Below are 24,321 nucleotides of genomic sequence, written 5' to 3'. Positions count from 1 at the left end.
GAGTTAATCCAATTTCTATGAAATATCAACTCCCCTCCCATAAGTTTCTCTTTTCTTTGTCTTGCTAACTTGCTTTTAATTGGCTTTGCTTGATTCATGAAATACCGAGGGCCACCAAGCTTCTTTGTTGGTCTGGGAAGGGGCCCTAAGGATCCCTTCAATTATATCCATGGCAGCACTGCCCACAGCACTTTCAAGCAACTGTGGCTTGCTTAGAGATTGCAGTTGGGGGGAACTCAGGAATGCATCTACAGCAGGTGCCAGATGCCCTTGCTTGCCAGGGACTAAGGGTAAGAATCTGGATTAGAGAAACCAAAGCCATGTGCACAATCACCTTCTCTTGGTTGGTGGCACAGGTAGGCATTTGTGTGGTAACAGAAAGTGGCAAGTGATTCCTACCTAGGCTAGGACAGGCCTGGAAATCAGCACATGTCCCCAGGGTGACTGATTGTTGCTGTGGTATACCACTGGTGCTCACTGGATAAGATGCCCTGCAGTAAGTGGTAGAAGCCACATTCCCCCACCCAGCCCAACAGCTGAATAGGTGGGGCAGGCAGCTATCTGGCCAGCATCTCTGCCCATAGGCCTGGATAAAAGATGCCATTCCTGCAGCTTGGCCTGCTGGTCCCACCATTAGACATAACCTTTTGATTGAGCCATCAGCAGGAGGTACACATCTTTGTCTCCTGGCTGGTAGGGAGACCGCATACTTGCAGAAATTGAGGCTAATTTTAGAAGTGCTAGCCAGCCCCTGGCAGTGCACAGGGACGTAGGGGGCAGGTCTTAGGGCATAGAAGGCGTGATAGAGTGTTTACCAATATGGCATCTGACTGGGATGTAAGGCATGGCTTTGATGAAAAACTGCAATTTCCTCTACTTTCAATTTCAGCCCTGGCTTCTGTTTCCCCTGCTAGGTTCTCCCCACTCCACCTCCACCCACCACCTCCTTGGTTTCTCAACTTCTCTCTAAGGGCAATCTCAACAACCATAGGTTACAGGCACGCTACTGTGGAACAAACCACAAGAATGCACATTAGTGACTGAGGGGTTCCCTCTTGAACCCAGAAGTTTATTAGCATTCAGCAAAGAAGTATATGTTGTTACAAACAGGCAGTGCATCCAGATATCCAGATGTCAGTGAGAGCTAGAAGTGGAGAGGTCAGAACCCAGGTGATTCTGTGATGTCTCAGAGATGGAGAAGAGGAAGCTCAGGTACAGCCAGGGGCCACACTCCCCTTTCTGCACTGGGAGAGAAATAACTCTTACACCTGGGGTGATGATGTACTGCAGTTCCTAATTTCTTCCCTCCTTCCTCCAGCCATTTTATTTAACATGACCTAAATATACATTCCTGTCTTATTCCCCCACCCCCACCCCCATATACAGCAGGAAAAATAAGCACCAATAATAATAACAATAATTAAAATCCCACCTCTCAATAGACCCAACCCTCACACATATACATACCATGTGGATTTTCTTCTTTGGAGTGACTATAGGATTGGAAAGTTGGGGATCAGGCCAGCAAGCCATCACCCTGAAAGTCACTGTTCCCCAAAGTACCATCCACGTGTGAGCTGGAGCAGGGCAGGGGAGGGGGAATGGTGGTAGGGGAGGAGATTCCCCCAAAGCAGCAAGAGGGGTGAAGGAGTTCCCCAAAGCCTCTTCTGGGCAAATGTCACAATCAACTGAGCTCCTAGGAAGTCCTATGCAAGGGTTTCCTCAGCGAGATGGTAAATTCCTGATAGTGCAAGCATCATTTTCATCTGTCTCCCACAGCTTCTCGGGGAAAGGGGACATGGTTGAAACCCCCTGCCTTCCCCATTGGGTGGAGAATGTCCCCAAAATGCTCCTTTGGAGAAACTCAACAAGACAAATAGCACAACATGGGCACTCTGATTTCAAAACAAAAGCACAAAACATAAAGGGGGAAAAAAAAGGCACATGAGTACTCTCAGAAGGTCTAGACGTGGGGAAGGAGGGTTCAAAAGAAAGAAAAACATAAAATAAAGCCAGAAAATGACAAGCTGTCTACCAGGTCCCACAAGCCTGAGTCACCTGGCGTTTGTCTTCAGTACCTGGGCATCTTCTGCTGTCCCTATCATGAGGGGAGGGAATGGACAGTGTGATACAGCTAACATAGGGAGAGGGGAAAGAGGGAGGGCCCTAGGCAGTTGAGATGCCAGCCCTCTGCACAAGCAGCAGCAATTTTTGTGTCATCTTTGTTTTGTTTAAAACTGTAAACAGCACCACTTAAAAATAAATCAGAAAAGAACAATTGATAAACATTGTTTTCCATGAATATAAAATGCAAACAATATAAAAATAGATAATTGACTTTTGATATATATATATATTAAAAACAACTTGAATGCAACATACACATGGGTAAACTTGAAGTCTCCCTGCTAAACCCCATGCCTCCCTCTAGCAACTGGGCCTGGGGGCTGAGGACAGGTGGGGTGGTGGCACTGGCACAGGTAAGGAAAGCTGCTGGCAGCAGGATGAAGGGTACATACCCAGCCTCCTGAGTGTGTGAAGCTACTTCCCTTCTTGGCATAGGACTAAGGATGGAGAGAGACTGGTGTTTACTGAACCCATTATCTGGGCAGTCTTGTGGCCTGGTACCCAAGTTGAGGCCAGATAGGTAGGGCTGGCTTGAACTGGGCCCCAAGGCAGTGCTTCCTTGGAGACTCTAAAGCACCAAGAAACTGGCATCCTGGCCCTGGGAGAGACCTACTAAGTAGCCTTCTCTAGCCACATTCACTAGTTCTCCAAGGATCAGTCTCATCTGGGAATTCTCAGGATCACAGCTGTCTGGCACTAGGCCTATTGGGTAACAAGATGAAGGCAGCTGCTTTCACTAAGTCCCATTTTCCCTTAAAGTCACATCCAAAAGCGTTATTCTAGGACCTTGCAATGGAGACATGGTGTTCATTTAGTCATAGTCTTGGAGGTGTGGACATGATATCAACAGTTTTAGTGGTCTGGGGCGTATTTGCTGCCAACCAAGTCAGCACTGGTCTGTGTCTGCAAACAGGCCTGAAGCTTGGCTGGCTCTCCCAATGTCACCCTGTGCTGTCATCACCATGGGTCCTCAGACAGGTCTTCCTTCCTCCTCTAGGCTGCAGTTGGATTTCAGCCATAAACTGCTTAGCTCTAGAGATTCAAAGGAACCTGCTTCTGCAGCCACATATCTTGGCTGCCCCACTGCAGGTGGTAAGGATCCTATCTCTGGGCTGGCTAGGGCAGTGAAGGGACTTGCAGGCAGCAAGGCTGTCCAAACCATGAACTCTCACTCAGCCCCAGGCCCTACTCTGTGGTGTGTGACCTTCCAAAGCCCATCAAAGTGTGTCAGGGCTATGCCAGTGCCCCTCAGAGACAATGCCTCATGCTGCCTTCCTGACCCTGAGGGCAGCTCTCAGCCCTTAGCCAAAGGTTGACTACCTCCTTTTTCTCTTCCCGGATGGGCTGGTGGCCCTTCTCCAGCAGGGTCTGGAGGCTGGTGATGGCTCTACTGCCTGCTGTGGCTGGCATAGTCCACATGTAGACAGGAGCTCAAGCTGCCCTGAAAGAAGAGGCAAGAGGTGGGTTTTTCCCTGTTGTAAAGGCATTTGGTGAGTGTTTACTTCCTGCCAAACAGCCAGGCCAATTTCAGCCCCACCATTCCAGAGCAGCTTTGGTAAGAGGCCAGAAAGTTGGAATTCGGGCACTTCTCTCTTGGAATGCTGTGCTTGGGGTAAGGAGGGCCTTCCTCACCTTCTTTCATTCTCCAGCTCCACAATAGATACATTTCTTCACAATGTATCTGTAGCCAAAGTCAGCTTGAAGAGCTGGTCTGGGTCCCTTGAGTGGTGGTGTTAGTGCCATGCAAATTCATGTGGTGCTTCCAGGGGTGCAGCTTCTACCAGCCAGGTCTGCTATTTGTGAGTAAGGGCCAACCCCAATCTGAGAAATGGTGACAAAGACCAGCATGGACACATCCCCTGGCCAAGAAACAGTTTACCCATAAAGTCACCTTGACTTAGAGGGCAAACACCATCTGTTTCCAAGCTAAATTGCTGTATCTCAGGAATGGCAAGAACCCTGTTGACTTCTTCTCTCAACAGGCATGGAGATGGGGAGATGTGGGGGCAGGGGTGCAATAATCATAATTTGAGTGAACACAGCCAAGCAAAAAATGTTCCATATGCCATTTCCAATAAAGACATGTAAAAGGAACCCTCTCCTATAGGTGACTGAGAGGTTGGGCTTGGCAAGGTTAGCCTGTTCCAGTGGCTTCCTGACAGCAAGCTCTTCCCCACCAGTATTTCCAACCTAGTTTAACATGAAAACTGCATGGATGCAGGAGAAGGGAGGGTGCCATTCATTCCATAAAGGGCTGCAACTGCCAAGAAGCCCTGTCCTTTGATGATGCTGAGGACTTGGCTAATTGGAAGATAAAAGGGCCCAGAACAGCAGCTGAGATGCCTTTGGTATCCTGTCTTGGGAGTGCAAAGCTGGGGCCTTATTGCAGAGTTCAAATGATGGCGTGGGCAAGGCTTAAGGAACTTTTTGTGTTGGGAGGCTTGAGAAGGGAGTAGTTTTCCCTTTTAAGAAACTGAGATACCTCAAGCTCTGCAAAGTCTGAAATCCCCTCTCTTGCTGGCTGTGATAAAAGGACCCTCATTTTCTATCTTTCCTCTACACCCCACAAAAACCCCAGTCCCTATAGTCAAGCCTAATTTAGGTTGCTTCTCTTCCCTTATCTCAATTAAAAGACCAAATTCCTTGTGATGAGATTATGAAAACTTCCTTTAGAGGAAAAAAGAGCAAAAATTCAAAAGTTTCTGCAACTCAGGTAGTCACAGGCTTAAAAGAAAGAAAAAAAAATCCTATCATTCCAGAGCTCAAGACTCTACGGCAGTGTCCACAACAGAACTTTGTTTTGTCTTCTGTTTGCAAATGGATGAATTTTATCGCTCCATCAAGGGGATTAGCGTTTTTGTCTTTAACCCAAGCTATGGCAGGACAGGTTAAAAGGCCCCCATCTGGTCATGATGCCGAAGTCCACAGCGATAGGCTATGAGACACATGCTACTTGATCCTAAGGACAGCTAGCTGGGATGAATAGCTTATAGTCATCTGATATAATGATGGCAGCTACGCCAAGGCTAGAAGGAATAGGGGTGGGGAGGATCTGTACCATAATTTCACATTGCTAATAGCAAATAAGCCCCACTTCCCCAAGTGGGAGGCAATGCAGACTTGGCTGCTAATCAGTGGTTCATCATTCACTGGGGGAAACGGGCAGGGGACGCTAAAGGTTTAGCCTGTGTCAAGGATGCATGCTAAATATGTGTGTGCGTGTGTATGTTTGTGTGTGTGTGTGTATGTGTGTGTGTATGTATGTATATATATATATATACATACATACACACACACATATATATAATCACTAACTTGGCAACTGGAATAGGCACAAAATTACAGCATCCCAAACCTGGCATGGGGTCACAAGAAGAAACCTCAAAAGCAAAAACTGGAGTGCAGTAGCAGCAGCAGCCTCCCTGGGCAGATGCACTTGAGTTGAACGTGGCCATAGATGGCAGAAGAGGGAAGTGGGAAAACCAAGGTGAAAACTCATAGGAGTTTTCCTTGGCCCAGAGGGTTTTCAAGTTAAACAGCAACCCCCACCCCCCCACCCCTCTGCCCAACCCCTGATCCCCATTCACATGCTCAGGCCCGTGCCCCTACTCCAGAACTGATGATAACTACTTGGCTAGGTTTCCATTCATGGCAGTAGAGGAGTAGCTGGTGGCAAGAGAGGTACCTTGCTCGGACCTCTCCTTTGACAGGTCAAGGCTGGAAGGTCCATAGTGAGTGGGCTGAGGCTGGGGGTGCTCAGGCTGGACCCTGGGCAGCTGAGGAATGCCATGGGTGATGCCCACAGGCTTGGCCTGTGGTAGAGGGCTGGGGCTGAAGCCTTCAGAACTGGAAGAGCAACTGGGCTCATCAACAGGCAGCAGCACATCTCGAGGCCTGGCCCTCACACTCTGGGAGGCCTGTGGCTGGAGGTTATAGCAAGGGCCCATGGGCAGGTGTAGGTGTGAGGGACGAGCTAGCTGAGGCCCGGATTCCCCAGGTGCCCTTGACTCTGGCACTGATAGTGACATTGACGTGGTCATAGGAGGTATGCAACAGGTTGCCTGCTCATATGGAGACTGGCTGGAAGGTCTGTCCAACTGGTTAGGGCTTACCCAGGCAGGACCTGGCCCCACTGGAATAGGGCAGGGAGCCCAAGCAGGCCAATCATAGGCCCCTGGGGGTTCAGTATAGAGGGAAAGGGGACTGTCTCGGCTCCATTCTCCTTCTTCCTCCTCTTCGTCTTCTTCATCTGAATCTTCCTGCTGGGCCTGCAGCTCATCAGACTCCAGGTAGCCCTGGGCCAAGTGGGAATTGGAGAGCTCCATCTCCAGGGTCTCTGCAGTGTCGAGAGAGCGGCTTCTCCTGTTGAGGGCCATAGCAGCAGGTGGAGGTCGAGGGTGCAGGCCAGGCAGTCCCAAGTATCGAGGGAGGCTGCTCACACCCCAAGGCAGGCCTTGGTAGAATCGACTATGGTAGTTGTTGAAGGTATGTTTGTGATAGTAGCCCAGCTCAAAGGCTTCCAAGGAGGCTGCAAGATCTTCATCATTGTGGAACTCAGGATTCTCTTCACACTTGCCTTCCCCATCTCGTTCCACATCAGCGATGTCAAAGGTCACCATGGGAGGCAGCTCAGGGAGGTTTTGAGTGAAAGATGAGTCAGAGTCAGAGCTGTACGACATGCTGGAAAAGAGGTTCCCATTGCTGGTGAACTCTACCAGGGCCTGTGAGAAACTCACAGTGGCATTCCCTTCCTTCTCAACCTCCTCTTCCTCTGGATCTTCAGGGGGTGAATAAGTAGGGTAGGCCCTCCTGGGAGATCCTCCAAAATTTGCTTCTTGCATATCTGGCTCAAACATGGCATCACTCTGGAAGAGCTGCATCAGGCAGGTACTTTGATCTTTCTTGGAGCAGGTTCCTTCATAACGCTTCTCCAGAGGACGGAAGTCCCTCCAGTCTGGCTCGCTGCTTGCAGTGGTGGGAAAAGCTGAGGTAATTCCCCGGTGGGAAATCTGAGAGGTCCCTGATAGCCCTGCTGCCAGGCCCATCACTGATGGGCCTAAGGGCCTCATCTGATACTCTAAGACGGGCTTCTCCTGCCGGGCCTGGGCCTCTCGGACTTGAGTCTCTCTGGAACGAGCCTCTCGGGCCTGGGGTTCTCGGGTTCTGGCCTCCCTGCCATGAGCTTCCCAAGTGTGGGCCTCCCTGGCATAGGCTTCCCTGCCATGAGACTCTCGAGTATAGGCCTCCCTGGTGTGGGCCTCCCTGGCATGAGCTTCTCGGGCACGTGCCTCCTGGGCCTCAAGCTGCTCCCGCCGAATCTCCCAATACAACAACTGTTTCTGGATGGTCACTAGCCGTTCTTCCTCTGTCTCCATTGCCCCAGGTGGCCGGGAGGAAGAAAAGGGCTCAAAGTTTAAGAAGGGGTCAAACATCTCAGAGCTTCGACCATGGAGGTCATAAAGGCAGTCATCTCCAGGTGGAGAGTTCTCAAGGCTGTCATCTGGCTCATAGAACTCATATAGGGCATCTCCACTGTAACTGTCTCGGGGTAGACAATCCCTGTGGACAAGCCCCAGGGCCTCACCTGAATCATCCTCAAATCCAGGTGTGGTGGAGTCATAATAACCTTCATCACTATTGGGGGCGGATTCTTGCTGGTCACTCTGAGGAGTCAAAAGTTCCCCAGGGGCTAGGCCAGGATAAGACCTAACTGGGTCAAGGAGCATGTAGCCATGGTGGCCTGGGGATGTGGTGGGATGGTAGCCCAGGTTCATATCGGGCCTTGGATACATCTGAGCAGTTGCCCACAGATATTCTAAGTCATCATCTTCTTCCTCCTCTTTAACCTCCTCTTCTTCCTCCTCTAATTCTACCTCTTCTTCCTCTTCCTCTTCCTCCTCGTCATCATCATCTGGCAAGGCCATCTCCTCCCCACCTCCTTGGTAGGTCACCAGGCAGGAACTTCGCTTGGTCCCATCTCGGTTTGCTCTCTGGCCCCCAGAGGCCATGCTGTCTGTCATACTGTCCATGTCCTGTTCTGCTATAATGTCACCACAGCCTGTCAATGAGTCAAAGCTTTTCAGGGATGTCACATCCCCAAACAAGAGGCTCAGCTGGTCCCCCACAGGGCCATTGGGTGGGTTTACCTCTCCTGCTACTACCTTCTCCCCTGTTTCTGGGCTATGGGGTTCCTCTAGGCTACTGGATTCAGGGGCAGGTTTAGGTTGCACATGTGCTGAGGCACAGGCCTCCATGGGTTTTTCTGGATCTTTACAGGCCATTTTCTCAGTAGTTGGTGGAGAAGGCTCTGGTGTTGGAGAAACTTTTGGCCCAGAGGCATCTTGGGGGTTAGCATTTTCCTTTCTAGGGGCTTGGAAGGTCTCTTCAGAGCAGGGCACCCGAGGGGCTGAGCTCACGTGTTCATGAGGCCTGGCTTTGACCCTCTCAGGCCCCTTGGCCCCTGGCTCACTTTGCTCAGCCCCAGTGACCTTGCTCTTCCGGTGACGGCGGATACTGCTAAAAAAGCCTTTTAGGCCTTTCTTTGGCTTGGGCATAGAGGGAACCTTCTCAGCCACAGCTTTCTCTGTGGCTCCAGCCACAGACGTGTTACATCTGGAGCCTGTCTCCAAAGCCCCATGGGCACTCTGAGAGCTGGGAAATCGGCAGGGTAACTCAGGCAAAGGCAGGGAGAAGCCAGTTCCTTCACTGACAACATCTTCAGGGCCATGGGCTGCTTCACTCAGGCCATCGTGGGTCTTGCTCTTGCTGAGACTTTTCTTGGAGCTGCCTTTCCCAGAACCTTTGCTCCGTCCCCCTCCAAAGAAACTAGGCAGAGTACAGATACCCTTCTTGCCACCAAAGAGTTTCATGGCAGTTTTCTTCAGCCTACCTGGGCCGGATGAGGATGGCTCCAATGTTGGTCCTTCTGTCGCCTTAGCTGCCTTGTTCTTGGCTCCTTTTTCTGTCGTTTGTTCATGGGTACTCCCAGAGGCTGCAGCTCCTTTGGCCTGAGTAGCTTCATCCTTTTGGGTCTCCATGATGATGGGGACAACTGAGGTACGTCCAGCTGGAAATTCAGCCTCAGGCTTCCAGGCACTGTTATAACATTATCAGTCAGGAAGCATCACAGTGGGGTCTGGAGGAGATAGGAGAGACAAAGACAGAGAGACAGATACTAGTGAGCAAGCATCCAGGCTGGGTTTGCTTTCACCAGACATCAGGCTTGAGTGGAACGAGAAAGAAAGTAAGGGAAAATGTGGGGCAAATCTTAATCTACTCGATATGCTTGGCTTGCTGGGCCAGCTCCCTCTGGGCCCCAAGGCAGTAAAACTCTACACTGAGCAACAAGAAGCCTTCACCCACTACCTTCTTGCTGGGTCCACTCCCTTCAGACCATCCTAAGCTCAGGGGACCACTGGCAGGGGGACCTGCAGTTGTGTGAAAGGCCTAGTGGTGCTATTGGTTGTGGGAGGTATTATCAATTATCAAAGGGGATGAGGATAGGGAGAAACAAGAAAGGAAAAAGGGATGTTGGCTCCAACATCACAGAATTTTTGAAAAGTATCTGGCAAAACAGTCTATTGAGTCCTCACAGGGTTCTGTTGGATTCAAGCTTCAGTTTCACATTAGTCTGGGCTCTTACTGACATTTCATCTGAGACTGAGAAGTGGCCCTGAAGTTTCACCTTCCATCCATAGCTTCCTAAATTGCCTACAGAACCATGCTCAGGCTTCAGAATCTCAGAATTGGCTGTCCTGTTGGGAAGATATTTTAATGTGGTCATCAATGGAACTCCAAATTCCCCTTGAGAACCATGAGGTGGCCTGTTTCTCCTCTACTCTCCTCCTCTTATTATTTTTGTCCCCATCTAGCTCCCTATCTAGGAAGGGAACTTCTTGAAGGCCTTACGTGATTCATATTCCTGGTGTGTGAGATAGGTTCCCAATAGCTTTTTAAATAAATAAATCTGGTGCAAGCCACACCCTTCTGGTTAAGGCTGTCAATCCTCCAAATGCCCAAATACCAACAAAGATGGAATAAAAACCAGACCTAGCCACTACCCACCACAATATACCTCTGCACCTCTGGTCATCGGCTAGCTCAGTGACCAGCCTGCTAAAACCCAATGACCCCTCCCTGGGAAGTCCCTCACCAATGTGTCCCCTCTCTGTATAGTGGCACCAGCAGATGGGGGATCTGGGAGGAGAGGAGAGAGGGGAAGGGGAAGGGGAGGGAAGGAAGAGGAAGAGAGGGGGAGAGAAGCAAGCACCCTTGGTCCAGGAACAGCTGGACAGTACACCAGGCCTGTGATTGCTTGCCACAGTAATAAGATTCACACATTCACCTGAAGTGGAAGACTGTGGACCAGCACTGAGCGTGGAAAGAGGCTGGCAGCTACACTCTAGCCTTGGAGCTCCTGCTTCTGTCTGGCAAACATTAATTTTGTGCCGGCTGCCTTGCTTGGCTTGACACTTGAATCATTAGTGTGATAAAGAACACGCTACATAACTGAATATTAAAATTGGAGCAAGATAACAGCTGGCTATCCAGAAAAGAAAAGAGCAGGTGAAAAGGAAAGTTCATTTGAACCTCTCTCTGCAGAGATCTGCATTGCCATTTGCTCAGGTTAGAGATTTTTCTGTGACATATTTTGACATTACACTATTCCAACTCAGACCTGCAACTGATAGTCCCACAATAGACAGCACCCCCTCCCACCTCCAAATACACACACAATCATACCTAAACACACAATCATCTAGTTTCCTGCCCCTGGGTCTAGTGGGAATAGGGGTCCTATCATGTCTGAATGCCCCACTTTCCACAGCACATTTTTACCTCAGCCTTAAAATTACTGGTAAGGTTATCGTCACGGTGTTGGGGATAGGGGATTGGGGTGGCAGTACTGGAGTTGTTTGTGAAATTCTATTCCTCTCTGGAATTCAGTGCTGCAGGGCAGATCAAGAAGGGAGAACTCCCAGCCTTTGCTTCTAGGGAACTCCTAGGCTAACAGGGAGAGTCCTACATGTAACAGTCTGTTAGAAACTGGACCACACAACAGGAAGTGACCAGCAGGCAGGAGAGCGAGGTGAGCATTACCTGAGCTCCGCCTTCTGTCAGATCAGCGGAGGCAGATTCTCACAGCAGCGTGAACCCTATTGCAAACTGCACATGCAAGGATCTAGGTTGCACTCTCCTTATGAGAATCTAACAAATGCCTGATGATCTGAGATGGAACAGTTTTATCCCAAAACCTTCCCCCTCTCCATCCGTGGAAAAACTGTCTTCCACGAAACAGGTCCCTGGTTCCAAAAAGGTTGGGGACTGCTGCCTTAAAGAATAGCCCGTTATTTCTTAAGCTGGTTGGTGGAGTATTATTCTTTATACCTTGTAAACATATTCAAAGATAAATGTGAAAGGGAGAAAGACACTTCTTGGGCAGTAAGGCTGGACCTCAAGTGAGAAACTTTATGGACCTAGACATCCTTGTGAATCAAAAGCTGACTTGTCCTGCTGGGTTTGGGGCTGGAGTTCCTGGGAACAGTGATTAGGCAAATTGAATCACAAAGAAGGCTGCTTTCTGGAGCCTTGATGCCCCAGTTGAAGGACAGTCTCTTTGGGCTTTCCCTTTCCCTTGCTCCTATGCTCTGTGGAGTAGAGGCCAGCCCATCCACCTCTCTCTGTATTGTCCCCTTTCCTGCCACAGGGAGCTGCAGTTTGTTGTGGAAGGAGCCATGGACCACAGGGCTGGGGTCTAGGCCATGTCAGCCTCCCATCTGCCAAGGGACCCTGAATGTGCCAATGTAGCCTGCTGAAACTCAGGTACTTGTGAGCTATTTTGGGATCAAAACAGCTCCCCTACCTATCCTTCTACCTGCCCACTACAGTGGTGTGACGATTTGATGTGATAATAGGCACAAAAAAAGCACTTTATAAACTGTATAGTACAGTGCAAATGAGAAAGACTGTCATTACTGTTATTATTACTCCTTCTAGGTCAGATCCCAGTTTCTTAGGAAGCAACTGACCATGTGTTAAAGGCTGTTCATTTGGGAAAGCTATTCACTCACTGTGGGAAGCTCAGGGACTTGCTGCCTTGGTCCATGCTGAGAGGGAGACAGATACGAGGGGATTTTAAAGAGGTGGGTGTATCTACACAAACTCCTCTGCTAAGAGGTTTGAAAAGTCCTCTGTGTGTGTTGTGGGAGATAGATGAATTAGGCAGGGTGTCCCTGGGATGGAGTTTCTCTCCCTCCAGTTCAGGCCCTTCTCCTAACCAAGTCCAGGGTCATCTTTGCTGGCAGGTACCAGCCTTAAACTGGTACTCTGCGTTCTCTCTCCCAGAGCCATGTACCCCTATAGCCATTCACAGTGTCTCTGCCTATGTTACCCAGAACACTGGGAAGGAAGGTAGCAGGGTCACCCATAGCTGGTAGCTCCCTAGCCTAGCCCCACCTAACTACCTCTGCCCTAGGCCTCTTCTCCATACTCTTTGCTATCCAAACAGGTGCCAAAGCTATCCTTCCTCAATGGGTTATGCTGCCTTTACTTAGGACCACAAGAGTTCACCAGGAGAGTCAGGTGGGGCAGAAAGCAAAGGAAACAGTTAAGGACAGACTCTGCAGATCCCCTAGGCTGGGACTGGTTTTCCCTGGGGGTCCTGCCAAGAAAGTGACACTGCCAAATGCAGGGCCCCATAACCCTCATGCTCCTTAACCAGTGTGGCTGAGTTTCAAGTGGGTTGGGGGTTAAGAGAACCCTCCCAAGCCACTCTGTGGTCCCTTGCAGGGGCTGCCTGCTGCAGTTGCTGCTATCATGGCAGAAAGCAGACTGTGGTAGAAAGTGCTGGGGCCATTCCAGCTCCCTGAGCCAGATTTAGGCCATTCTGGGGCCAGTGGAAGGCTGGCTACAAAGGAAGAGCTTCTTCCTTCTCCTCTCCACTTAAAACATAGGCAGGAGGCCAACCACATACCCGCCCTAGAGACCCTTCTCAAGGAGAAGGGACAGCTGCAACATGAGCCTTGCACATTCTGCTCCAAATCAGCTTCCTGGGGCCAGCTTGGCCAACTTAGAGAGGGCTGAATTGGGGGAAGAAACAGAAGCATGTGGATTTATGCAGTAGCTCCAGAGACATGGCCTTGACTAGCCATAGTTCCTCAGGCCTGTTCCAAGCAGTCTTCCTGAAAGCAAGCCCACTTCAGGCCCACCTGCCCTTCTGTATGTTGGGGAGGGTTGGTTAAAGAAAAAATGGTGAGGATGGCCCTCCAGAGAGCTGGCCAGTTCTGCGCTAGAATCAACTCTGCCCAGCTAGGGGAAATCCAGGAAATTTTTTTTCCCATGTTTATGCCTCAGTTTCCTTAACTGCAAGATGAGGCCATTGAGAGTGCCTACCTCTTAAGGCTATTGTAAGAAGTAAAACCAATCCACATAATGTACCAAATCAAGTGCATTACATAGCAGAAGCTCAAAACGTTATAGTAACTAACTTTTATTCATATTTTATTCAAATTATGGTAGAACAATTTCTAGAAGTAAAATCATCTCAGTCAGGTTCAGTAGGGTGCTCCCTCAGGCTCTGTGGGTAAGTCACCAAACCTCCTTGGGGCTCAGTTTCCCCAAATGGCAAATGGTAAATGAGGATAACTGTATGGTCATGTCATAGGAGGCTTTACTTGCTCATTTAGCCAACTTTCGATATTCAGGAACCTAAAAGAGTCAGCTAGCTACTGGCTAGCAGCCCAGGATTATGTGGGACTTTCAACTAGCCAGGTTCTCTAGCCCAGGTCAAACTCAGCTAAAAGTACCAACATCAAAGGAAATGCAAATCAACAGATATTCTTCACACTCGGGGTATTTATCACTTTATAAAGCACTTCCTACTCCCACACACCCCATTTGCCCTCCTCAACCACCCCATTAATCAGGCCTGGTGGGGGATGGCAACTCCTTGTCACAGAGAAGGAAACTGTGCCTAGACTTGGGAAAAGACTTGTCCAAGGTCACATAGTGAAATGGTGACAGAGCCACACTAGCTCCCAGGACTGTTGAGTCTCAATTTCATGCCATTCTGCTGCACCGTGCAGGCCACCAGTCAAAGGAGGAAGACTGAGCGAGAGAACTGCAAAGGTTCCCCTCACACCAGTAAGAACTATAATCTCCCACTCCCATCCCACCTCTGTCCCAGCCCTGCTAAGCCTTCTTTGCCATATTTCCAGTCCTCACTGGTTGCCACTGTTTGGATCCTACCAAACATATTCCAGAAAGCCTGGTGACATCAGAATCTAGGGGCCAACAACCCAGCCTGTGGCTGCTCTCCTCATCAGCAACCCTACTACCACTCCTCTCAAACTACAGGACATGTCACTCTACTCCCCTTTTCCTTAAGAGATAGGTTTGAGTGGCCCAAAAAACAGAAACCTGCCAACATGGACAAAGATGCAGAATTTGAGCTATTTAAAGAAAATGACTTATCAGATCATCTGGAACTTGAATGATCCATTTCTAACACCCATAGCCAAGTACTGCTCTCAAAGCTATTTGGTCAGAGCCTGAAGGAAGGGCTGCTTGGCTTGGTACCCTCTGATGGAGTTGCAGAGGCAGCTGGCAGAGCCCCCTCAGCTACCCCTTCATTTACTCCTCCCCTACTTTGCAGCCTTCCTGCTGAGGGGCACCTCCTGCCCAGGGGGCATCTCACCAACTCCAGATTCAGCAAGACCCCAAACTGGGACTTCTCTCTCCTGTCCCTATTCCCCCACTAGCCCCCCTCAACTGACTTGTTCACATACTGAGCTTTGTATAATTCATCCTGACAGGCTTTGGTCTGTTCATTCATCTCTCTCAAATGGACCCTCCTTCATCTTACAGTCACTACATCTAGCACATAGCAAGAGCTCAAACAATGCTGATTCAACTGAATTCTAATTCAGCTGAAGTTTCTTGGTCCAGAACAGGAATGCCAGTCTCACCTTCTATAGGCTGTGTGGTTTGAGAAAGTGACCTAACCTCTCTGACACTCAAATGCCTTATCGGCAAAATGAAGAAAATGCTATGAACCATGCAGGATTTTGGTAAGGATTAGAGATGACCAATGTAAAAGCAAACTGGTAACTACATACTAAGCAGATATTCAATAAAGGGCTCTTGTGATGAGGCCACTTGCAGGCACCTTTTCCCCTCCAGTTCCTCAATTGCCACCCCACCTTCTCCGAAGATGACACAAGCCTCTTAGCTGAGCTCCCTCTAGTCCCTCCCTGTCGTAATACCCCTTGGCTCCCCTCTCCCATCTCATTCATCCTGTACATTGTTGCCAGGTTTATTTTCTTACAACTCCTATTTCAGCACATCACTCCTCCACTTACCAAATTATTCTGCACTGCCTATAGGATAAGGGCCAAACCCCTATGTCTGACGTTCAAGGCTTGCTCTCCCTGAGTGCCCCTTGGAAGTTTCTCAGCCTTGTTTCTCCGCCTCTTGGCCCCAGCCCCAAATACACAGAGGTTTGCCCAGTCTGGGAGATGTGGTCACCCAAATACCACCTCTCCCTAGAAATGGGCTTTCCTGGTGAGTCCTCTCAGTGCCCCAGGTTTGTCCTCAGGCTCTTGAGGTCCCCTCCCTGCCCAGCTTGCCTTGAATGACAGGGGCTTTGGGAGCCACTTACTTGCCACTCCCATCTCAGGCTCCCAAACTTTCTTAGAGAGAAGTGTATCTGAAGTGGGTACCATGCCTGCCTGCATAGGCTTCCACTAAGTCAGTACTAGCCCAGCTAGAGTGAGATCAGACAGGCACCAACCCTTCCCCAACCCCTGTTCAAATGAAGAACAGGAGAGGAGTTAACTCCAGAGAAACAGATGTGACAGAGCAGCCAAGGAAAGCCTACAGAGGAGCAGCTGGGTCAAGTGAACAACAGATACCTCTGACTTTCCTATGTGTCCACTCCCTTCTACTAACCATGCCCTGTATGAGAGGCCAAGTGAGGAAACTGAGGCTTGGGAGGGGACTAGGAGAGTGTAATTTGAGGAAGAACTCTGGAACTGAATTGGGGACCAGGAGCTTTGGACTTCTGAGTAAACTTGAGCAAATCCTTTCCCTGTTCTGGACCTCAGTTTCTTCATCTAGAAATCGGAGACTGGACCAGGCAGTCTGCTTGCTCCAGGTTGCTCTGAGAGGCTGGGGGAGGAGTGGTCCTGTGCCCAGTTTTCTAATGGCTGCTGAGTCAGAAGGCATAGCAGGGGGCACTGGATTGGCTTTGGGGGTCCTCGGTCTTACTGGTAGGCCTGGTTACCTAGCTGGTTGGACCTAGTTCACCACTTCAGGACAGAGGTGCACTGTGGCCCAGCCTCACTCCTTGCACCACCCCTCAACATTTTGCTCTTTCAAAATGCACTGAGTTTGGCCTGTGAATATTTCCAACATATCCAGAAAGGATGGGGCCCAGAACTGACCATGCCGTTCCTCATTCCCCTGAAAAGAGCCACAGCCCCCAGCAAGAAGGACTGAGCAGATGGAGAGGGAGGCTTGAGGCATGCTCACTAGGGATGGAGGGTTAGTATCCACTTGGAAGCCCAGCAGGGGGAAAAACTGTAGGAGATGAAACTTGGGAGCTTCATAAGGGGAACCTTTCACTCGTTTCATGTCTCTTTTGCCTCTTGGTCTTGGTCTACAGCTCTGCCAGGACTGAATATTTCAAAAGGAGAGGAGGTAGTTGGAAGAATTTGGCAGTCTAATGATCCCCTCCTAGTATAGTGGAAGTGTTAAAAATTCCTTAAGGGCCAGGCATGGTGGCTCACACCTGCAATTCCGGCACTTTGGGAGGCCTAGCCAGGTGGATCACTTAACCCCAGGAGTTCGAAACCATCCCTAGCAACATGGCAAAACCTCATCTCTACAAAAAATACGAAAAATTAACCGGGTGTGGTGGTGTGTACCTGTAGTCCCAGCTACATGGAAGGCTGAGGCAGGAGGATCTCTTGGGCCCGAGACATCAAGGCTGCAATGAGCCATGGCCACGCCACTGCACTCCAGACTGGGCCGCAGAGCAAGACCATGTCCCAAAGAAACAAAATTCCCTCAAGAACTGTTACATTTCCACTCGTAGATAGTGTGTATGGGAGAAACAACCCTGCTCTAGCAGTGAAATCTCTATTTCAAAATGCAGATCAAAGGGTCACAAAGGCCACTGCAGCACCAGTATGCCTGCCTATGACCACACCAAGTCCCTCAGGTCATTTCTCCATTGTTCATATTTTCTCCTGATTCCAAAAGGGGAGGTGGAGGGAGCAATGTACTCTTACTGGGCTAGCATCTGTACCTCTGTAGTGGTTCTGATTTCCCTGCCTGCCTTTGCTAGAAATACACTTATACATGCACAGGTTTGAAAAATGAGACAAAGCAGAGGAGACGGAAGACCCTGAGATTATTTAATTCAGAGAACACAAGTTGGGGATGGAGAGAGAGTTTAATGCCTATGAAATCTCCAATAGATTGTTAAGCAGAAGAGCAATGGAGGCCAGCTATTCACAGCTCCTTCCCCCAACACACACACACACACACACACACACACATATGCAAGGTTTAACTACAGCATGACAGGCTCAGATTAGCCCTGAGAAAGAACTGGGCAATGAGGCAGGTGACCCAGGAATCAGTGACACAGAAAGGCTATGAAATATTGCCTCAGGGGCTTAACCCTTTATCACCCACACTGTATCTTCCCAGACAGGATTCAGGCAGGGAAACTGAAATAACGTTGGACATTCTTCTAGCCTCAGATAGCCTATCTGTTAAGCAAGGGGGCTGGAAACCCCTTCTCCCTCTTGGTTCTACCTGCCAGGCTTGCTGCTGTTTCCTAGTGGAGCAGGGTTGTTTCTCCCATACACACTATCTACGAGTGGAGATGTAACAGTTCTTGAGGGAATTTTGTTTCTTTGAGACATGGTCTTGCTCTGCTGCCCAATCTGGAGTGCAGTGGCGTGACCATGGCTCATTGCAGCCTTGATGTCTCGGGCCCAAGAGATCCTCCTGCCTCAGCCTTCCATGTAGCTGGGACTATAGGTGCACACCACTACACCCGGTTAATTTTTTGTATTTTTTGTAGAGATGAGGTTTTGCCACGTTGCCAGGGCTGGTCTCGAACTCCTGGGGTCAAGTGATCCATCTGGCTAGGCCTCCCAAAGTACTGGAATTGCAAGTGTGAGCCACCATGCCTGGCCCTTAAGGAATTTTTAATACCTCCACTATACTAGGAGGGGATCATTAGACTGCCAAATTCTTCCAACTACCTCCTCTCCTTTTGAAATGTTCAGTCCTGGCAGAGCTGTAGACCAACACCAAGAGGCAAAAGAGTCATGAAATGAGTGAAAGGTTCCCCTTATGAAGCTCCCAAGTTAACTCAGTCCCCATTTCCTCTTAGGGAGTGAGGGAGGTAAGATGAGGGGGATGGTTAATGAAATCTGCATTGATTGGAAGCTGCTGGTTCCATGGGACACAGTGGAAAGAGCCACTGTACAGGAAGCAGGAGCCTATCCTTAAATAGTTGTGTGATCTTAAGCAAGCCCCTGATGCTTTCCAAGGTTCAGGATTCTCATCTGTAAGCATAGCAGTTCAAACTGGTGCTCCCCAAGGACTGCCCATCTTAGAGGAAGGTGTTCAGCAGAGGCCTGGGGAATACTTCTCCGCCCCAACCATGTTGGTATTTTGGCCCCACTTCCCATCTCTTCCTGCCCTTTCCCCTGCAATGCCAAAGGGAGGCTGACATAGTAAAACTTTCCTTTGGAGGTAGGCTGCCCACAGCTCTACTTCCAGATCCAAAGGTGGCCTCTTAACTGGCTGACTTTGCAGCATGCTTCTGATCCCTTTCTAAGACCCCATTCTAACACTCATTCAAAAACCTTGTTTGTATTACAGCATATTTATATACAAAAATAGCAACTCCCTGCCAATTCCCTACTCTTTGATGCCCCCTTCCCCTAAAAGGATCAGATTCCCATTCCACAGCCTGTCATCTGGGAAACCCCATCACTGAGCCTCAACCTCTTCTCTACCTCTGAGCCACACCATCTCAACCAGAATAGACTCATTCACTCCCCTCTCCCTGCCTGTCAATCACTTTCTCTTCTCCCATTCCTGGGTCTGCTTACCCTTTGCCTACCAAACCCCTCTACTTTCTGGCAGCTTCCAAGGATGATCCCCCTGCTTATACAGATCTTTCATCTCTCTTCACATAGTTTGTCTCTAGGCTCATGAATCAGCAACCAAAGATATGCATGGTCTGGGATCTGAGCATTCCAAATCCTGAGCCTGTTGTTGGGGGAGGATATATCATTATTTTTTTTTCTTGTAGTTGCAATCATCCCCCTTCTAATCCATCCTCATTAGGCACACTCAATACAATACATATCTGAGCCTTGAGTACCATTTCTCTAGTCACTTTCATATGAATCAGGACAAGCACAAGTTGGAAAGGTAAAGGTCTACTCGAAAACTCTACAAAGAAAGCAAGTTCTTCCGGAACAATCGTTAACTGCTCTGCACTGCTTGGCTTTGAGAGGGTTGTGGCTGAGGTCCAGGTTTTATTTACTCCTCCAAAGGGTTCTGAGAGAACCCAGACATCCATGATATCAGACAAAACAGAGGCAGGCCAACTTAATTATAGTCTGCATCCTATTATAATTTAAGCCTGAATATGCCCAGGAGAAGTAGGCAGTCCTGGAGGAGTTCCAAGAAGAAAGAAGTCATCATGGGTGGGCAAGAGCCAGGCAGGAAAGGCACCAAGGAAAAGGTAGGCCCAGAACTGAGGTCTGAGAAGGAAGAAGATTTGGACAGGTGTAGGCTGAGTGGGTTTGGGTGTGGGCAAGGGAGTTACACAGAGCAGATACATTAGGTGCCTGTTGGCCTGAGACAAGGCAGAGGGCAGGTGCAGCCCTGGGCTAGAGATGCCCAGCCGCAAGTAGAGGTTTGTGTTGGGGCCTAATCAAGGTGGGAGGAGGTGACTGTAGTGTGATATCTGAGGAATTTACTGGGTCTCATTGCCCCTCCTCAAAGTGCCCAAGCTTTGCTTGGGCCCTGCAGCCCACAGGACTCTCCACACCAGAGATTAATCAAAGGTCCAAGAAGAGCCTACCAAGTCCCTCAGTGGCTTCCTCTGTCCTATTCCTCAAAAAGGCCTAGAGAGACCACTGCCAGAGGTGCACCGTGGTGCAGTGACTGTGCAGTGGGTGGGGCCGAATGAGGGAAACCGCACTGGGGGAGGGGGCTCTGCTGGAATCCTGGTGGGACAGGCAGTCCAACAGTGCAGTGCCCTCCGCCTTGCCCATGCCCACGCCGCTGCAGCAGGTAGGCAAGCAGAGCCGCAGAGGGAGGTATCTGTGTGTTGAACAAGGCTCGCCTTGACCCCGCGGCCCTTGCCAAGAGAAGCCTGGCCAAACGGAGACCAGCTCTGAGGGACCAGTCCAGCTGCCGCCTAGGCGCTTGGGCTGTGACGCATGTAGCGGGCGCAGCCCCTCACCACTGGGGGAGCCAAGCAAAGTCCAGCGTTCAGGCGGTCACCAGTGTCAGAAGTGTCTCCAGCAGACAATGACAGTGGCCTAGAGGGCTGGGTATGTTAAGTAACTGCGAAGTTGGAGGGCTTGGCCACCTCGATAGCTCTCCTGTACACACAGAGACTGTATGATATGTTCCGTACTACAATGAGGGCTCCTTCGGCCTCAGGCAAGGAAATGTCCCCCAAACACCGTGCCTATCGCTATTTTTAAACGGGAGACTGGAGAGAAAAACGCGGCCAGTATCCTCCAAGGGAAAAGGAGGTGAGGTGAGGCGGGAGACAAAGCGGCCTTGCAGCTCTAACTCAAGGACTAGCTTGCGCCGCTGCTCTAACCCAAGGACCAGCAAGAGCCCGGCTGCCAGCCAGCCTGCTCGACCGCGGGGGCGGGCGCCAGATGCGCCGGGAGGCCCAGGAGGAGGGGCGCGGCTAGTTGGGGCCGCAAGGCCAAGGTTCTGAAGGGAAGTGTGCGACTGAGCTCAGCCCACAGGCCCAACTGAGCTCCTCTGGAGAGGGGGCAGTCTGTGGATGTCCTAATCCACGCCAAAGCCGGTTTCCGTCGGGCCCAAGCCAGCACGCCAGCTTGAGTCCGCAGAAAGTGGGGAGAGGCTGGAGATGCACAGGGGAGGGGAGGGGCGGCAGCCAGGCAGCCGGGGTGAGGGGTGAGCGGTACCCGCGTTACACAGCTGTTCCAGCAAATGTGCTACAACAAAGCTGCAGAGCTCCCGGCCTACAAATGCATGGCTTGGGGTGCTGGCTGGCGGCGCCCTTCCCGGGACTGTGCGGCAGCACGTGCGGGCCCATCCCCGCCCCCCCGAAAGCCGGGAGGCATGGCCCAGGCTAGCCTGCCTTCCTACCCTCCCTCCCCAACCTCCCCCCGCTCCCCAGCCGTGGTCGCTTGTGCCCAGGGGACTCAAGGCCGCTCGGCCTCTCCACCGGACACTCCGCAAAGCGGCTTCCAAAGGAGAGGGGCGAGCGACCAGGACTCCGACCCGCCCAGTCCTTAGCGCCCTTCTCCAGTTCGTAGGAGCAGAGCACGCGGGAAAGCACCCGACCGCGGGCAGGCGGAGGCGCCTGGCTGTACGCAACGCTTACCCGGCCGGGTCAGGTTCCTAGCCCGGTTATTGTCCGCTGAGCCGCCCTGGGCCGGGCTGCAGCCTCGGCTGCCGCGGCTGAGAGCGCCGCCACCGCAGCTGCTGCTGCCGCCGCCGCCGCGGCTCCAGTCACCTCCAGCACTGACTCCCCTTCCCCAGGCTTTGGGTAGCTCCCCCATACCCCCTCCCCCAGTACTCCAAGGCCACCGGGTGGGGCAGCTGCGTCTTGATTGGCAGGCGTGTGGTCCAATCGCTATGGTGGGAAGGCGTGCCCCGGCCCGCCCACTGTTTTCCTTGGTGCGTTTCTCTTTAAATGCAAATAAGTGCAGGCGTGGTGTTGGCAGGGGGCGGAGAGGGTGCGGAACCACTGGCTGGGGCTCCCCACTCCCGCCTCCTCGCCAGGCTGGTAGTGGCGTGGCTGCACCGTGGCTTCAAGGAGCCGGTCCTGCCCAGATGGGGCTCGCAGGATCCCTGGAGCTCGGTTTCGGTTTTCACGCACTGCCATTTCCGTGGCCGCTGTGCATTCGCGTGTGCCCTGGCCGCCAGCAGGCCGTTTATTCCTGAGCTAGAGGCCGGCGGGGAGTAACGAGGCAGAGAGGTTGAGGAACCTGGGGAGACTGCAGAAACCCTTAGCACCTCCGCCGGCCCTTCCTTAGTCGTAGAGACAAGGCCCTGCGGATCGCGCCGCCAGGCCACTCAGAGGAGGGACTCACCTGCCAGGAAAGCCAGCTGCAGCGCCTGCGCCCTAACTTCGTCCGCCTCTCTGGCACACCAGTGCCCCTAAGACCATAGAGGCCAGCTTCCACCCGTTACCGACGGGCCCTCTGCTGCCCCGAGTAGGGAAAGCCCCTCCCCACAGTTACCCAGCCTGCCTGCGACATGGGCCAATTTGGAATACAGAGCCCCGGGCTCCCCTTCCACTATTACTTTCACTTTTCTTCTCTGAGATGATACCTGTTTTCCATAGTTTGACCCTCACCCAAATTTCCCACCTTCTATGGAATGTGGAGGGAATCCCCAAGGTCTTCAGAGTCCCCCTTCCCCCATCCTTTGTGAGCCTGGCTTTGTGCAGGCCTTTTTTCCTGAAAAATCTAAATATCGAGAGGAAAATCTTGTTTGGGCCCAAACCGGAGGTCAGGCTGAGGACAAAATGAGGAGGCCTGTACCAGCCTTGTCTGCTACTGTGTGTGGGATGTGGCAGGGAGCCAGCCGAACTTGGGTCTCTAGCCTAAGGACATTAAGTGGCATCAGGGGCTGCCAGGGCCAGGTGAGAGGAGGCAACAAAGAATCTAGTTCCACCTCTAGTTCAAGAATATCCAGAAGGCCCAGCCCTAAAAGTCTGTGCTTGTCTAAAAAGGGAGGTGGGTGGATTAAAGTTGAGGATAGAGAGAAGGATTAGAGAACAATGCGTGCTATTTTTGCATTGCAGGAGTGTTCTCTGCTGCTTCTGGGTCCTGACAGTCTTGAAAAGATCCAGCTGCTGAACTGGTAAGAGGTGGACTTCTGCCTCTGCATGTGTAGAGCACAGGAACTGACATGGCTGCTAGGGATCTGACTCTAGCTCTACCTCAGACTTGCTGGACACCTTGGCCAATTAGTTTTTTTTTTCTCTGTGCCATTCCATCACCCCGCCTCCACAAGGAGAGGGTAAGCATCATCAGGCTCCCTTGATATCTTTGAGATCTGACAGTTCAACTCATTTTTTTTCTATAGTATTCCATGACCTTCCACGGAATATTATAGAAAATATAGATGTTCCATGACCTTCCATGACATTCTATACATTGCCAACAAAAATCAATATTGAACATCAGACTCCCTTCCTAGTACCGAGTCTAAATAAATGGTGAGGAGTAGGGAGCTGCTGCTGGCTCATTATGTCATTTTTTTCCCATCTGAATGGCTGGACTATAAAAGTTTCCCTGAGGCTATGCTTTCCTGCTTTGCAAAGTCCTGATTCTCATTTGTAGGCCTGATTTGGAAGTTTATTTTGTTTTCCAGAATCTCCATTATAGACTTCCTCCCTACCTCGTGCCTCTGGTCACTGCCACTTGCTCGCATTTCACTCAGAACCTTGATTCTCTGAATTAGACCAAGATTATGATTTGGAGACGGCAGTTTGCAAACCTGGGGTCCACGGAAACAAAGGGTGAAAGCAGTCTCAGTTGTGGAAGCAGGGAGAGAGGAGGTGTGCAAAGTAGTCAGGTGGCAGGCTTGAAATAGTCCCAGGCACTATTGTGCTTCTCCTGTCACAGGGACTAGTCTTCTATGCCTTCTGCCCAGTCACCAAACATTCTGTCACACCAGGATGGTCTCTATCTCCTGGCCTCGTGATCCGCCCACCTCGGCCTCCCAAAGTGCTGGGATTACAGGCGTGAGCCACCACGCCCGTCCGAAACCAGTTTTTAATATAAACACACATAAGCCTATGATTTCTTATGCACAGATTCACTTTATTGTGCAGACCTAGACCCAGTTTTCCAGGGCAAAATATTTTGTTCTTCTTCATATCCTCGGCACTCAACAGAGAGTTTGGCACAAACTTGTCATGAGCATGTATTTACT

At 50.7% G+C, this 24,321-nt stretch overlaps 1 protein-coding gene across 1 annotated transcript; it reads right to left on the bottom strand.

Annotated features, from left to right (window-relative positions):
• Window positions 1-1,037: 1,037 nt before the first annotated feature.
• On the bottom strand, window positions 1,038-21,935 carry AMER1 (APC membrane recruitment protein 1). The gene is made up of 2 exons (XM_011947408.1): window positions 21,758-21,935; window positions 1,038-9,262 (listed from the first exon to the last, which is right to left on the bottom strand). The coding sequence occupies exon 2, from the start codon at window positions 9,162-9,164 to the stop codon at window positions 5,754-5,756; it is 3,411 nt and encodes a 1,136-aa protein (XP_011802798.1). The 5' UTR covers window positions 9,165-9,262; window positions 21,758-21,935; the 3' UTR covers window positions 1,038-5,753.
• Between the last annotated feature and the right edge of the window lie 2,386 nt (window positions 21,936-24,321).

This window comes from Colobus angolensis, unplaced genomic scaffold (assembly GCF_000951035.1).
Source record: "Colobus angolensis palliatus isolate OR3802 unplaced genomic scaffold, Cang.pa_1.0 Scaffold264, whole genome shotgun sequence".
NCBI classification, from domain to species: Eukaryota; Metazoa; Chordata; class Mammalia; order Primates; family Cercopithecidae; genus Colobus; species Colobus angolensis.
Note: the sequence above shows the minus strand (reverse complement) of the source record. Positions and strands in the feature narration are given on the sequence as shown.